The sequence below is a fragment of the Chiloscyllium plagiosum genome, unplaced genomic scaffold (genome assembly GCF_037043375.1).
Source record: "Chiloscyllium plagiosum isolate Xiang-an unplaced genomic scaffold, Cpla_swu_hap1 HiC_scaffold_1, whole genome shotgun sequence".
Taxonomy (NCBI): domain Eukaryota; kingdom Metazoa; phylum Chordata; class Chondrichthyes; order Orectolobiformes; family Hemiscylliidae; genus Chiloscyllium; species Chiloscyllium plagiosum.
The window spans coordinates 138,979,680-138,995,762 of NW_028270139.1; the positions used below are offsets into that span (position 1 = coordinate 138,979,680).

At 40.0% G+C, this 16,083-nt stretch overlaps 1 protein-coding gene across 3 annotated transcripts in view; it reads right to left on the minus strand.

Moving 5' to 3' along the window:
• uvssa (UV-stimulated scaffold protein A) overlaps positions 1 to 16,083 on the minus strand; it is a 110,631-nt gene that overhangs the window by 10,443 nt on the left and 84,105 nt on the right. For 2 of the 3 annotated variants that reach the window (XM_043708333.2, XM_043708245.2), the window contains exon 12: positions 2,698 to 2,809. The exons of the other annotated variant lie outside the window; for it this stretch is intronic. In XM_043708333.2, coding sequence (XP_043564268.2) covers positions 2,698 to 2,809 — 112 coding nt within the window. The remainder of the gene's footprint in view (positions 1 to 2,697; positions 2,810 to 16,083) is intronic. 3 annotated transcript variants of the gene reach the window in all.

The following is a 16,083-nucleotide window of genomic DNA, read 5'->3' on the forward strand; positions in this document are numbered from 1 at the left end:
ACACACAGCACAAAATTGTAATGATTTGATTGACACAGTATGATTGCCATTAATATCAAATATACAAAGCCAAAATTATCTATGAGAATAACAACAGAAAATGAAATCCTGCAATCTAATCTATTCAATCCAAAAATGGAAACTCAATGTATCATGTATTTAAGTATTTTTCTTGATGTCCATTTACACAAGAGATAGACATAAAGGGTCAAAGTTATCCAGTTAAAACACCTTGCAAACCAGTTCAACGTGCGAGTAATGTGGAATGGTGAGTTAACAGGTTTGGTGGCACAATGACATTATTGCATCAATAATGTGCTTTAGTTCATAGAGATGTACAGCACAGAAACAGACCCCCCAGTCCAACTCGTCCATGCCGACAAGATATCCTAACCTAACCTAATCCCATTTGCCAGCACTTGGGCCCATATTCCTCTAAATCCCTCCTATTCATATAACCATCTAGATGCCTTTTAAATGCTGTAATTGTATCAGCCTCCATTACTTCCTCTGGTAGTTCATTCCATACACGCACCACCCTCTGTGTGAAAAAGTTGCCCCTTAGGTCCCCTTTATATCTTTCCCCTCTCACCCAAGCCTACGCCCTCTAGTTCTGGACTCCCCACCACAGGGAAAAGACCTTGTCTATTATCCTATCTCCCTCATGATTTTATAAAGACCTCAGCCTTTGACAGTCCAGGGCAAACAGCCCCAGCTTATTCAGCCTCTTCCCATAACTCAAATCCTCCAACCCTGGCAACATCTTTGTAAATCTTTTCTGAACCTTTCAAGTTTCACGACTTCAAAAGAAAAATGGCAAATACTTTAAATCTGAAAAACTGATCAATATGCTGAATATTTCCAGCTGCTTGTGTCTCTATGGCATTTGACTCTAGTAAAAGTCAAGATAAGATTGAATGATCAAAAACACTTGAGAGTTATTTGCAAATCCTCTTTTAGTGGAGACCAACTGCTTCTTTCCAATACAGTGCCAAAACAGTAGCTATTCTGACCTTCTGTTTCAGAAGCTCTGCCACATAGTTTCTGGGCAGGTTACATCTCATCAAGAACCATAATTAAGATGTGACCCAATTCCCACATTAATAAATTGATACAGAATAAGTTAGTCAGCTATATTCCTATGGAAACTTGAGCACAATCTTGAGTTAGCATGGAAATGCAGTAAAATCCTAATTAGAGAATTAAAGACTTAATTATCTTACAATTAAGATTTAGAATTTTATTTCAAAAAACAAAACTCTACAAATTTGGAATGCAATTTTTAGAAACTTAAATGTGGTCAATCAGATAATTAGGCTTAGGCTTTCTGACTGGTATGGGGAAAGGCTCTACCCAGTCATGAGATTTCCCCATAACTCCCCCTATAATCCTGGTCTTACACAGGAAATGGATTCCTGATTTAAGCTAGTACAGGAATGAACATTTGACCCTGAAGACAGGAAATGTACTATATAAATACAACTTTTCACCTTTATTCTCACCACTTTACTAGTCCCTCTATTTTTCAGTTTGCCTATGCATTAATTTACAAATCTGAGTGAGTCAGTGACTCAAATGGGGCACTTTTTGATTTATACAAGGTTGCCCAATAACAGCTCAATTCAGATCTTCAGAACTTTCAAATCTCACTCATAATTTTCCTTTAGGTAACATGTTCCAAATAAATTTCACCAGAGCATACTTCTTGCTCCTGCTTCATGGTGTGGATAAGGTGCTACACAATAGGCCTGTTGTGAAAATAAAGATGCACAGTATTAATGGAAATTGATTTACCATATTTTGAAAACACTAATGCTAGAGTTCTAAAAGGATCTGGTCTCTCATTTTTGCATGCTCTCTGATTTAAATTCCTTAGTTTAAGCTGTTGAAGCCTTTCCTGTTCAGACAAGTATTCCCTTTCCCACATAATATGTCAATAAGGTAGCTGTATTGGATGTAGGTTTACTCGCTGAGCTGGAAGGTTCATTTTCAGTCGCTTCATCACCATACTAGGTAACATCTTCAGTGAGCCTCTGGATGATGCACTGGTGGTATAGCCCACTTTTTTATTTATGCGTTTAGGATTCCTCGGGTTGATGATGTCATTTCCTGATCTTTTTACCGGGGTGGTAAATGGGATCCAAGTCAATGTGTTTGTTGATAGAGTGTTTGTTGGAATGCCATGCTTCTAGGAATTCTCGTGCGTGTCTCTGTTTGGCTTCTCTTAGGTTGTCCCAGTCGAAGTGGTGTCCTTCCTCATCTGCTGTAAAGATACTACTGAGAGTGGGTCACGTCTTTTTGTGGCTAATTGATGTTCATGTATCCTGGTGGCTAATTTTCTGCCTGTTTGTCCAATGTAGTGTTTGTTACAGTTCTTGCAAGGTATTTTGTAAATGGCATTAGTTTTGCTTGTTGTCTGTATAGGATCTTTCAAGTTCATTAGCTGCTGTTTTAGTGTGTTGGTAGGTTTGTGGGCTACCGTATGCCAAGGGGTCTGAGTATTCTGGCAGTCATTTCTGAGATGTCTTTGATGTAGGGGTGAGTAGCTAGGGTTTTTGGATGTAACTGTGTCTTTACATTTGACAATGACCCTGAATTTGGTCAGACACAGATTTAAAATTTGCCTATTTACTGAGTATATGTTGGTTCACTGGCAAATATATATTACAAAGATTTTGAAAAATCATGCTGACATACCAGCTTTCGCTTTCTGTTTCTGCTGTTCTTCTTGCTTCAGTCTTTGGATATCTTCTGGATTCACAGGATTTCCTTGCTCATCTCTTGGGATAATCTTTCCATGAAAAGGGCACTATGCAACATATATATAAATGGAGGTGCAATGAAAACACATAATAAAAGAAAGTCATCCCTTCAACAGTAGGTTTTGGGTGTTAATCTGTGTTCCTGTTTGACCACTTTTACTAATATTCCTGATGAAACGTTGACTCTCCTGCTCCTCGGATGCTGCCTGACCTGCTGTGCTTTTCCAATGCCACACTTTTCAGCTCTGAACACTAGCATCTGCAGTCCTGACTTTCTCCTAATATTTGACAATGTTTTGTCACAGCAATGTGATATTTATATGACATTTACATTAGTAAAGGATGCACTTTACAGGAGTGCACTTGGAAAAACTCAAGATACTGAGCTAAATACTCGATCAAAGAGGCAGGTGCTAAGAAGCTACTTAAAAGAAGAAAATGTCTTTGAGGAAAGGTCAAAACATTAACTCTGATTTCTTTCACAGATGCTGCTGGACCTGCTCAGACCTCCAGCAAGTTCTGTTTTTGTTTCTGAATGGAAAGGTGGAGATGATTAAAGAGTTAATTCCAGAAGTGATGGGAAAGCAAATAAAACAAATTCAAAAATGGAGTGTCGCAGAGATTCGAGGATTGTATGACTGAAGGAAATTACAAAGACTATGATAGTTGGGAGGGTTTTGAACAAAATGTGAGAATTGTAAACTGACATGTAGCAAGTTCAGGATCCAATGCTGGTCCATAAATACATGGACGACAGGAAAGTCGGCTGAAGGAAAACGCTTGAAAATCGAGGTTAAATCCTCTTTTTTCAAGTTCCTCTTTTACAACAAGATAAATTTTTTGTAAGAATTTGCACACTGTGACTCAATGCCAGAGAGATACCTAGCATCAACCTGGAATGAAACATAAAACTTGCATGCGAGAAATTGAGAGTACCTGTTCTGACTTTATTGAATCATTAGGATTTGCAGCATAGGAGACCATTCAGTCCACATGTATGTGCAAGGAATTTGCTCAAGCATTTCAAAATCAATCCCATTACCTGACTCTCCTCCCTTCTCCACTGTAACCTCTTCCTTAGCATCAAGTATTTATCTAATTTTCCTTTAAATAATAAGACATTCATCATTTTACCCACCAACGTGCCCCAAAAATTCTGTCAAGATGTTCTAGCTTCTCTTGATTCCTCATAATTATCTCTCTCATCACAGAAAACAATCTTTATTCCTCTTTTGAAAATTCTTCATTTAAAAAAAATCCATTAAACTAAAGTAAGAACAGAAAATGCTGGAGAATCTCTACAGATTGGGTAGCATGTGCGAAAAGAGAAACAGAGGCCAAATGCCACCTCTTCAGAATCCAATTAACATACTCTGCTTCAATGGAAACAGCTCCAGCATATCAAGTCCTCCTTCTTAAATGCATTATTCAATGGGATCATTCAGATGAAATAATATAATATGCATTCTATGGTTTTGACATTCCTTCTTTAATGGGTGCTGCAAAACCTGAATTAATAGTCTTAACTATAGTATAACTTTTGTACAAGTTCATCATTATTTCTTTATTCCAAACTGCATACACCTCATTTATAAGATCCCCAAATCCTTTATCTCTTAGCACTCCTACATTCAGGGTTTTCTTTCATTAATGTCTTTTAAAGAAGGAAGCTGCCATCTCTACCTGATCTGGCTTATATGTGACTCCTGACTCACAGCAATTTGGTTGACTCTTAACTGCCCTCGAGGCAATTAGAATGGGCATAAATGCTACCTAGCCAGCAATGCCCTTATCCTTTGAATGAACAAAGAAAAAATTGATCCAGTAAGTTCCACTTTTCACTCATTATTTAGCATCTTTCCATAAAATATATACTCCCAGCATAAATCACTGTTACAGGAGAGTATTAAACATGAAAAATAAATACAGGGATAATTTGAGGGATGGCAAACCACATAAAGTCATAGTCATACAGCACGGAAAAAGACCCTTTGGTCCAACCAGTCCATGCCGACCATCATCCCAAACTAAGCTAGTCCCACTTTCCTGCTCTTGGTCTACATCCCTCCAAACATCTCCTATTCATGCATCTATCCAAATGTCTTTTAAACGTTACAATTTATCCGCATCCACCACTTTCTCAGGAAATTCATTCCACACATGGACCACCCTCTGTGTAAAAAAAAAAATTGCCTTGTGTCTTTTTAAAGTGTCTCTCCTCTCATCTTAAAAATGTACCCCCTAGTCTTGAAATCTCCCATCCTAGGGAAAAGACAACTACCATCAACTCTATCTATACCTCTCATTATTTTGTAAACTTCTATCAGATCTCCTCTTAACCTCCTACGCTCCAGTAAAAAAAAGTCTCAGCCTTTCTTTATAACTCAAACTTTCCACACTCGGGAACATCCTGGTAAATCTCTTCTGAACCCTCTGCAGCTTGATAATATCCTTCATATAACTGAGAGACCAGAACTGAACACAATATTCCAGAAGAGGCCGCACCAATGTTCTGTACAATCTTGAAGTTTGACAAAATATTGTGCTCCCAAAATACTGAATTTTGTCAAGGTTGTTAGACATGACTGTTCAAACTGTGGCACATGTAATACCCGTAGCAATGTCTACACAACTAAAACCTAACACAAAGTAGTGGCAGGTGTTGAATACATATTCAATTTGGACACACCTATTATGAAACTTTTCAGTTCATTACTCAAAAAGACTGCGACAAATTTTTAAAAATTAGTGCATTTTGCAGTTAAAGCAGGTAAACAGACCAAGAAACCATGCATCAATATTCAATGACCAGAACAGCTATATTAACAGAAACTCATTTTACCACAGCTGAGTAATCAGAAAGAAAGTGTGAAATTATAGCAAAAATGATTGATTCAGATACTGTATCTTAAAGATGATCTCATGGCAAATGGTGTCAAGGGGACTTAATGGTACAGGTGCTCTTCTATTGTTAGAGGGAGTTAATGATGCATACGAGTGGATCAATTTTCCATTTTTACAGCACTTGTTTTCCTCGTTAGTAGTAATACTTGCTCTGCAAATATAGACTCAGTTCTTCGCAAACACAACAAAGACTTTAATTTGACTATTTACTACATGATATTTTGAAGTATTCATCTAACTGTCGAAAACGACTTCAGAAAGAAAATTTGGAACCGTCTTTTCTAAAAGAATTCAAAGTTAACATGAGAAATGTTTGGAAAGTTGACTGTTAATTAAAACTTTTCAAAAAATGATATTCAAATTAGCACCCACAGAATTTTGCCAATTTCCTAAACTCAAAGAGAGACGTTTTTATGAGTTTCTTTCTGTAGATTCTGGCAAATTACGTTCTGTAGCAATTGGGGATCATGTCATAATTTGCTGCGATTGTGGAGATTTGCAAGATTATAAGCATTAAATGTAATTTCATTAAATGTTTATGTTAGGAACCAGGACCACTTTGAAGAAAAGGACTTTTATTTCAATTTAAGGCAAACAGAAAATTGCACTTACTATTGCACTAAAGGTACAACTGTGTACTTTTTGCTGGGGGGGGCATATAACAGGTAAAAACATTTGTGTGCTGGCTGACTAAACATTAATAGCAGCAATTGCCAGAACAAAAAGAATGATAAGGTATGGATCTAGGGAGTGCACTAACCACCTACCAAATTAACTTTACACATCTGAAAGACCAACAAAATAAATGAAATGGTTCTTATTTCAACAAGAAACAGAGACACATGACTTATAGAGGAAAATAAAAATGGATTAGATCCTATATAAAACAAGATAATCCAAATGGGTTTAAGTTACTCATATTTGGTCTATTCTTAATTGAAAACTTTAATGACCCTTTTCCTTCCCATTTAACATTAAAGTCTTAAACAACCCATACGCAAGATGTTTCTACACTGACTTAAATGTGGAATTCTTCAAGGGGTGTCATTTGGAAACAATGGCTGCAGAAATAGACTCATAAGTTAAGGGCTCTTGTGGTACAGTATAGTGTCACTGTCTCTGAGCCAGAAGGCCCAGTTCAAGTCCCACCTGATCCACATGTGCCATTGTACATTTCAGCAAGCTGATTAAAAATACAGATCTCACAATTTATTACCAAATGTGCATCATTATAACCATCATCTCAACTCCAGGACATCTCTGTGGGGAGTCCCTCAGCTTAGTGTCCTAGGCCCAACCATCGTCAGCTGTTTCATCAATGACCTTTCTTCCATCATCAGGTCAGAGGTGAAGATGTTCGTCAATGACTGCAAAATGTTCAGCACCATTCGCGACTCCTGAAGCAGTCCATGTTCAAACACAACAAGATCTGGACAATATCCAGGCTTAGACTGACAAGTGGCAAGTAACATTCACACCACCCAAATGCCAGGCAATGACCGTCTGCCATAAGTGACAATCTAACCACTGCCCCTTGATATTTAATGGTGTTATGATCACTGAATTCCCTCACTATCAAAATTCTGGGGGGTTACTGTTTACCAGCATCTCAACGGGACCTGCCATACAAATACAGTGGGTACAAGAGCAAGTCAGAGGTTAGGAATACTGCAGTGAGTAACTCACTTCGTGACTCCCCAAAGCCTGTTAACAATCTACAAGGTAAAGTCCAGAATGTGATGGAATACTCTCCACTTGCCTGGATGAAGGCAGCTGCAACAACACTCAAGAGGTTTGGAACTATCTAGGACCAAACAGCCCGCTTGATTGGCACCATTCATACAAAACTTTCTCAATTTTACTAATTAAACGTTCAATAATAGACAAGGTGTTTTCCCGGGGGTGGGGGAATCCAGAACTAGAGGGCATAGGTTTAGGGTGAGAGTGGAAAAGTTTAAAAGGGACCTAAGTGGCAACTTTTTCACACAGAGGGTGGTGCGTGTATGGACTGAGCTGCCAGAGGAAGTGGAGGCTGGTACAATTACAACATGAAAAAGCATCTGGATGGGTATATGAATAGGAAACGTTTAGAGGGGTATGGGCCAAATGCAGTCAAATGGGACTATATTAGGTTAGGTTATTTGGTTGGCACGGAAGAGTTGGACTGAAGGGTCTGTTTCCGTGCTGTACATCTCTACAACTCCAATAAAGTCTTCAAAAAGCTTGGTACACCTCAGCCCGTACTTCGTTAAAATCTTCAGGGCATTTTAAATCAGGAAGAACAGTGATGAACTAAAAGACATCCCACTAAAAATAAATTCTTCCTTTGTATCATTGAATCCCTACATTGTGGAAACAGGCCATTTGGCCAAACAAGGCCACACTGACCTGCCGAAGAGTAACCCACCCAGATCCATTCCTCTACCCTATTGCTCTACATTTCCTCTGACTTAATGCCCCTAGCCTACACATCCCTGAACATTATGGTCAATTTAGCATTTCATCTAACCGACACATCTTTGGACTGTGGGAGGAAACCAGAGCACCCGGAGGGAGTGGAGAGTTATGTTGATCGAATTAAACGGGAAAGGATGGATCACCTGGATCATATTTGCTGGCATCAACCATTTGGGCCAAATGTCTTGTTTCTCTGCTGATTATGTATAATAGCTATTTGACACAGGGAGAATATGCAAATTCCACAAAGACAGTCGCCAGAGGCTGGAATCGAACCCGGGTCCCTGGCACTGTGAGGCAGCAGTGCTAACCTCTGAGCCTCCAACTGCCCATATTGGTCGATATATATGTCAGTGTTGAAAAACGTAGCAATGAGGAATAAATATTTTTATATCTAGAGTTACCTCTCTTGCAAGATCTTCCTTATTCCTACTAATAAACTTATTTAGTTTCCAACGCCAGGTATATCTTGGAATCACTATATCTGTTTGTGCCAACTGTTTCCCAGGATTCTTACAGGTAAGGTCAAGGTAAAGTACCAATAGTCTTACCAGGACATAGCACTGTCATTACAGAGAGACAGGAGGGAGGAAGAGGAAGAGGAAGACGAGGAGGACGAGGACGAGGTCGAGGAGGAGGTCGAGGAGGAGGTCGAGGAGGAGGTCGAGGAGGAGGTCGAGGAGGAGGACGAGGAGGAGGACGAGGAGGAGGACGAGGAGGAGGACGAGGAGGAGGACGAGGAGGAGGACGAGGAGGAGGACGAGGAGGAGGACGAGGAGGAGGACGAGGAGGAGGACGAGGAGGAGGACGAGGACGAGGTCGAGGAGGAGGACGACGAGGACGAGGACGAGGAAAATCTTATCTGGTAAGCTCAGTCGGTGCAGGAACTGAAACCTTGCTACTGGCATTACTCTGCGTCATAAACTAGCCAACGGAGCTAACCCTGCAGGTACTCGCAACACAATATATGAAGGATAAAGTAAAATCAAATAACTAACATTTTCTGATGGCTTGTATCCCTAACAGATAACAACACTGTAAAATAATTATCACTTAGCAAGTGAAAAAAAATCAAATAGCTATTATACATAATCAGCAGAGAAACAAGACATTTGGCCCAAATGGTTGATGCCAGCAAATATGATCCAGGTGATCCATCCTTTCCCGTTTAATTCGATCAACATAACTCTCCACTTCCTTCATCCTCATTACTTATCCAGCCTTTCTTTAAATGTATCTATATCATTTGGTCAACTACTCCTTGCACATCCTTAATCTCCAAATAAACAAGTTTCTTCTAAATTCACTACTGGATTGTTCCTATCTTAAATTAATAGTCTTTAGCTTTGCTTTTTTCCACAAGTGGAAACAATCTGTGCCTACTACATCAAAATATTTCACTGTTTTAAAAGCCTCATTTAGACCTCAATGAGCCTGCCCTTTTCAAGAGAAAAATGACAACGCCTGCTCATCTTTCCCCGATAAAGGTCACTTATACCTATCCAACAGGTAGCCAGGTGGCCCTGATATATGCAATATAAAACCATAGATTTACAGCCAGAAGGAAGCCATTTATTCCATAGTGTCTACTCTTATTGTAGTCATTCAAAACTAATCCCTACTCTATACTTTCTCCTTTTAGCTCTTTTTCTTAATTTTTTTCAACTATTTACCCATCTTCCTCTTAAAAAATAGATTTGCCTGATCTTTCCATCAGCAGCTGAGCGAAAGTGCATGCTGCTGATCCTATTTAGAGGTGTAGCCTTACTCTCTTACACCAGTGTCTTAGGACTTTTCTGTCACAGCTCTGTATGAATCCAGTGATGAGACAAGGTGGGATAACAGCCTTGTTATTGCATTAACTGAAGACCTGTTTCTTGAGGTCTATCTGCAATTTAGAAAACGTCACTATTTGTGAATATTTCTGTCATTTAGGTTCCCACCCCCTCATCTCCATATTCCCGACAGAGTTCACTCCAAACCAAACAATGCCACCCCACACCCGCTGAAGTGAGAAGTAGCAGGGTTGTAGAGACAGCAAGCAATGTAAGGAGGGCTAAACAGTGGCATGCATGGGGGTTACTGGAGGCTGTCAGCAGTGCTGGGCAGAAGTGGTCAGCAGAATCAGCATTGCAAAATGTGCTGGAGCATTTGATACAAATGTGATTTGCTTGGAAGCTGCATTCCTAAGAAGGTTTTATGCCTGCTTGAAACAGTTGAGTAAATCAGCATTAAGGAAAAAGCAAAATCATCGGACAAAGGAACCATCAGTGAAGCGCTCCCATGGAACCATTTCTGGTTCCAGAATTTCAGGTCTTGTCATAAATCAGTTCCTCTGAACACGGTAGTGCAGTAAATGTCATACCATATTCCACTACTGGAACAGAAAATCTGCACCAATATCCATACTGAGGACACTCTTTGTTCAAACACTCTTTGTATGAAGATATTCCTGTCAAGTTCCCTTCAGAATCTTACATGTTTAAATGAGATCACCTTGTATTCTTCTAATCTCCAACATGAGACAGTGAACCCAGATCCCTGGCGCTGTGAGGTAGTCGTGCTAACCACTGAGTCACCACGCTGCCTCACGTGGTTTCATTAGATTCTTAATTCCAGCCAATTTTCATTTAATTCAAATTTCGCCAACATTTCCACATGGGACCAGTTCTTCAGCCCAGGAATCAGCCTACTGAAACTCCTCTAAACTGCTTCCAATGCAAGCATTTTGTTCGTTAAAGTAACGAGGCTAAAACCAGAAACACTTCAAGGTTCTATGCTATACCTAGTTATTGCAGGACTTGCCTATTTTCATACTCAAACCCTCTTGGCAAGAAAGGTTAGCATTTCCTTTTCATTAATGAATAAGACATCAGAATCCATTTGACTTCCAACAGTCAACAGTCTCTCTCTATTTAAAAATATTCTGTATTCTCACAGCCAAAGCTTTTCCCATATTACACTCCATCCATTAAATTTTTGCCCGATCTATATTCTTATATCCTTCTCATAACTTGATTTCTTATCTTTGTAACAAGAGCAAATTTAGCTTCATTCCAATCATAAAATGGATCCTAAATAGTTGAGGAAATCCCACTTCTGACAGTGAGGTTTCTTTTACAGGAGAGGCGATGACCTAGTGGTATTATCGCTAAACTGTTCATTCACAAACTCAGCTCAATCCTCCAGAAATTCAATCCCCTAGATTGGAGAAACTTGAATTCAATAAAAATTGGCTAGAATTAAGAATCTACCATGAAACCACACGAGGTGGCATGATGACTCAGTGGTTAGCACTACTGCCTCACAGCGCCAAGGGTCTGGATTCAATTTCAGCCTTGGACAAATGTGTATGTGGAGTTTGCACATTCTCCGTGTGTCTGCATGGGTTTCCTCCCACAGTCCAAAAACGTGCAGGTTAGGTGGATTGGTCACGCTAAATTACCCATAGTGTCAGGGATGTGCAGGCTAAGTGGATTAACCATGGGAAATGCAGAGTTACAAGGATAGGATAGGGGGGTTGGGTATGGGTGAGATGCTCTTTGGAGGAACAATCTGGACTTGATGGGCTGAATGGCCTGCTTCCACCCTGTAGGGATTCTGTGATGAAACCATTGTCGATTGTCAGAAAACCCCATTTGGTTCACTAATGTCCTTTAGGAAAGGAAACTGCCATCCTAACCTGGTCTGGCCTTCATTTAACTCCAGACTCTCATAACGTGGTTGACTCTCAATTGCCCACTGAAATGGACTAACAAACCATTCAGCTGTACCAATCGTTACAAAGTCACAAAGAAATGTAATTGAACAGATCACCACTAATGCCAAAGTTGGGAGCACTGCCTCACAGACTAGTCAAGCAACAGCCTGACACAGTCACACTCTCAGAATCATACCTTACAGCATCTATTTCTTACATCACTGACGCTCAGTAGCAGCGGTTTGTACCATCTATCAAGATGCACTGCAGAAATTCAAAGATCCTCAGACAGCACCTTCCAAACCCCACAACTATTTCCATCTAGAAGGACAGGGTGACAGATAAATGGGAAAACCACTGCCTCTTAGTTCCCTTCCAAGCCCCTTCCCATCCTGACTTGGAAATATATCACCGTCCCTTCATTGTCAGAGTCAAAATCCTGTAATTGCCTCTCCAATGGCATTGTGGATTAACTCACAATAGGTGCATTGCAGCAGTTCAAGAAGGCAGCTCACCACCACCTTCTCAAGGGCAACTAAGGATGGGCAATAAATGCTGGCCAGCCAGCAACACTCACATCCCACAAATGGTTTAAAATAGGCCCCAGCGCTGCACTAGTTTGATGTAAAATGACATAGTTTTCCCGTCGCCCCGAAAGCTAGTGTGCTTCCAAATAAACCTGTTGGACTATAACCTGGTGTGTGATTTTTAACTTTGTACAACACTGGCATCTCCAAATCTGTTCTTGTTAGTTAGCTAATCCTCTACCCATGCTAATAAATCTCTCCTAACCCCATGAGCTCTCATCTTTTGCAGTAATCTTTTATGTGGTACCTTACTGAATACTTTATAATAATCTAAATACGTTACATTTACTGGTTTCTCTTATCCACCTGCTTGTTATATCCTCAAAAAACTCTTAGATTTGTCAAATACGGGTTTCCCTTTCCCAAGGTATGTTGCCTCTGCTTGATTGTATTATGATTTCTAAATGGTCTGCTACTAGTTTCTGAATAAATATAAAACTGTGACTTGGTTTAAAACCTCATTTGAAAGACCACACCTATAATATAGCACTCCATTAGTACTGCATTGGAGTGTCAATTTATATGTTATAGTACTTCTCCAGTGATCAATTCCATTTAATTTCAATTATTCAGACATTTCTTAAAAAAACCTAACAGCACACAGGACAGTACAGCACAAGGACAGGCCCTTCAGCCCACCATGTCTATTCCAGCCATGATGCTATCTGAACTCATTCCATCTCCTGCATATGGTCTGTTCTCTGCCTGTTCATGCATCTAAGTGCTTCTTAAACTTTGCTATCGTATCTGTAACAGAGTCAGAATGACTTCATGATGGGAAAGTTATTAGAATTCATTCTGAGGAGATATCAAACAGGATAGACAAAGGGAAATCAGTGGATGCAATACATTTGGATTTTCAGAAGGCGCTTGCTAAGGCACCAAAACAGAAATCACAGGGTAGCTTCATTAGACTTCGCATTTGCCATTAAGACTATGCAATTTTCAATTTTTCAGTTGAATTTTCAATGTCCAGTGGAATCAGGAAGGGGTGCAATTTGGAAACAGTATACTCCAAGGCAACAATGGATCCAGCTGCCCATGGAATATAAGAAGAGGTTCAAAGGGAAACAAGAGATGGGGAGTCTAACTCTACAAAGTGCTGCCTATTCTCTTTACCAGGTAGCATCAGGCTGCTTTATGCCTGCCACCTACCTTTGCTGGTCACGCTCTGCTGATAGCTCTCATATCCTGGCACCATGAAATGGAAGGTCAGTTAGGGCATTTATTTATATTGTGTCAGTTCAGTGATGCAGATGTGTTCTAGGCCTGGAGATGCAAAGTATTTGGGTGTCTGGCTCCTGACTTTGATTTGCTAACGATCCCTTTCACCAAGTACTATCACCACACATGTTTCAGTAATAAATGGGTGGGTAATGATATAGTGGTAATGAAATATATTAGTAATCCAGAATATCATGTCCTCAGAAAGCTGCAACAGAAAGGGACTCGGGAGTACTTGTGCATGAAACACATGAAAGCTAATGCATAGCTGCAACAGGTCATCAGGAATGTTGGTCTTCTTTCAAGAGGGTTGGAGTATAAGAGAAGGGAAGTCTTAGTGCAACTGTACAAGGTTCTGAGACACATCTGGAGTTCTGTGAGCAGCTTGGCTCCCTTATTTAAGGAAAGTTATTATTTCAATGGAGGTAGTTCAGAAAAGGTTTACTCGGATGATCCCCAGTATGGAGGTGCTCTCTTATGAGCAAAGATTAAACAAGTTGGAACTTTACTCACTGGAATTACGAAAAATGACAGGTGATCTCAATGATCCACACAGGATCCTTAAGGAGGCTTGAAGGGTACCTACCGAGAAGATGTTTCCACTCATGTACAGTCTAAGATCAGAAGCATTGTCTCAGAATAAAGGGGTGCCAATTTAAGACTGAGTTAAAAATCAAAGATTTTCATGGTATAGAAGGAAGCCATTTGACTCATTATTTCTGTACTGGCTCCTGGAAGAGCTACCCAGTTAGACTCCTCCGCAGCCCTATCTACACAGCCCTCTAAATTCATCGCTTTCAAATATATATCCATATATATTTGAAACCTCTCATGGAATCTGCCTCCCACCATTCTCCCAGGCACCACATTCCAAATCCTAACAATGCTGAGTAAAGAAGTTTCTCCTTATCTCACTCCTAACTCTCTTGCTCACAATCTGGAAGTTGTGACTGCTAGTTACTGACATACTAACTAAAGGAAATAGAACAACCTTCTTTACCCTGTCAAAGCTGTGCATAATTTTGAGCACCTTAATAAGGTCACTTCTTAATTTTCTCTGCTCCAAGGAGAACAAGCTATCTAATCTTTCCCTGTATCTAAATCCTTCATTCCTGGTAACATTCTAGTAAACTTCCTTTTAACTCTCTGCAGGGCTTTAACATCCTTCCTTAAATAAGGTGCCCAGAGCTGAACGCAATACTGCAAATGGGAGGCGATGGCCAAGTGGTATTATTGCTGGACTGCTAATTCAGAGACCCAAATACTGTTCTAGGAACCTGGGTTCAAATCCTCTCACAGCAAATACTGGAGTTTGAATTCAATGAATACCTGGAACTAAGAGCCTAATCCATAGTGTCGATTGTTGGAAAAACCCATCTGGCTCACTAATGTCCTTTAGGGAATGAAACTGCCACCCTTGCCTGGTCTGGCCTACATGTGACTCCAGACCCACAGCAATGTGGATAACTGTTAAGCTGCTCTCTGGGCAATTAGGAATAGGCAATAAATGCTGGCCTAACCAGTGACACCCTCTTCCCATGAATGAATAAAAAAAAATGCTCTGGTCAATGATTTGTAGAGGTGTAGCTTCTTTTCCTTGCTTTTATATTCTATGCCACTATTGATAAACCCAAGGATCCTAAAGCCTTTTTAACAACTATTTCAACTTGCCTGGCCACCTTCAGAGAATCATGTACGTGAACCCGAGGTCTCTTTGCTCCTACACTCCCCTCAACATTGTACCATTCAGCCTGTATTGTCTCTCTGTGTTTATTCTACCAAAATACATTACCTCACATTTCTCTGCATTGAATGCCTTCTCTGAGGGTTGAGTGTCTTTGGAACTCCTTGCCACTGGGCACCTGTGGGGGCAGAGTTTTTGAGTATATTTAAGGCTGAGATAGATACTTGATCATTTGGAGAAATCGAGGGTTACAGGGAATGGATAGGAAAGTGCATGTGAGGAGTGTCAGATCAGCCATGATCCTATTGAATGGCCATAACAGGCTTGAGGTGCCAAACTGCTTACGCCTGTTCCTACTTCTTACAGACTTGCTTTCACCAATTTTTAGAAAGAGTTCTGACCCTCTGCAATCTCAAGTTCTAGATTCTCCTTAAAAGAAAAATCCTCTCCACATCTACCCTGTCAAGACACCTCAGGATTTAATACATTTCAAAGTCGCCTCATTCTTCTAAACCCCAGCAGATACAAGCTGAGCCTGAACAACCTTTCCTCATAAGTCAACCCACTCACTCCAAGGATTAGCTTGCTAAATCTTTTCCAAACTGCTTCCAATGCATTTTTATCCTCCTTAAATCAGGTGACCATACTATACACAGTACTCCAGATGTAGTCTCAACAGAGTCTTGTATAACTGAAGCATAATCTCTATACTTTGTAGTTATTTTCCCTTGTGATCATTAATAATATTCCAGTAGCTTTCCTAAT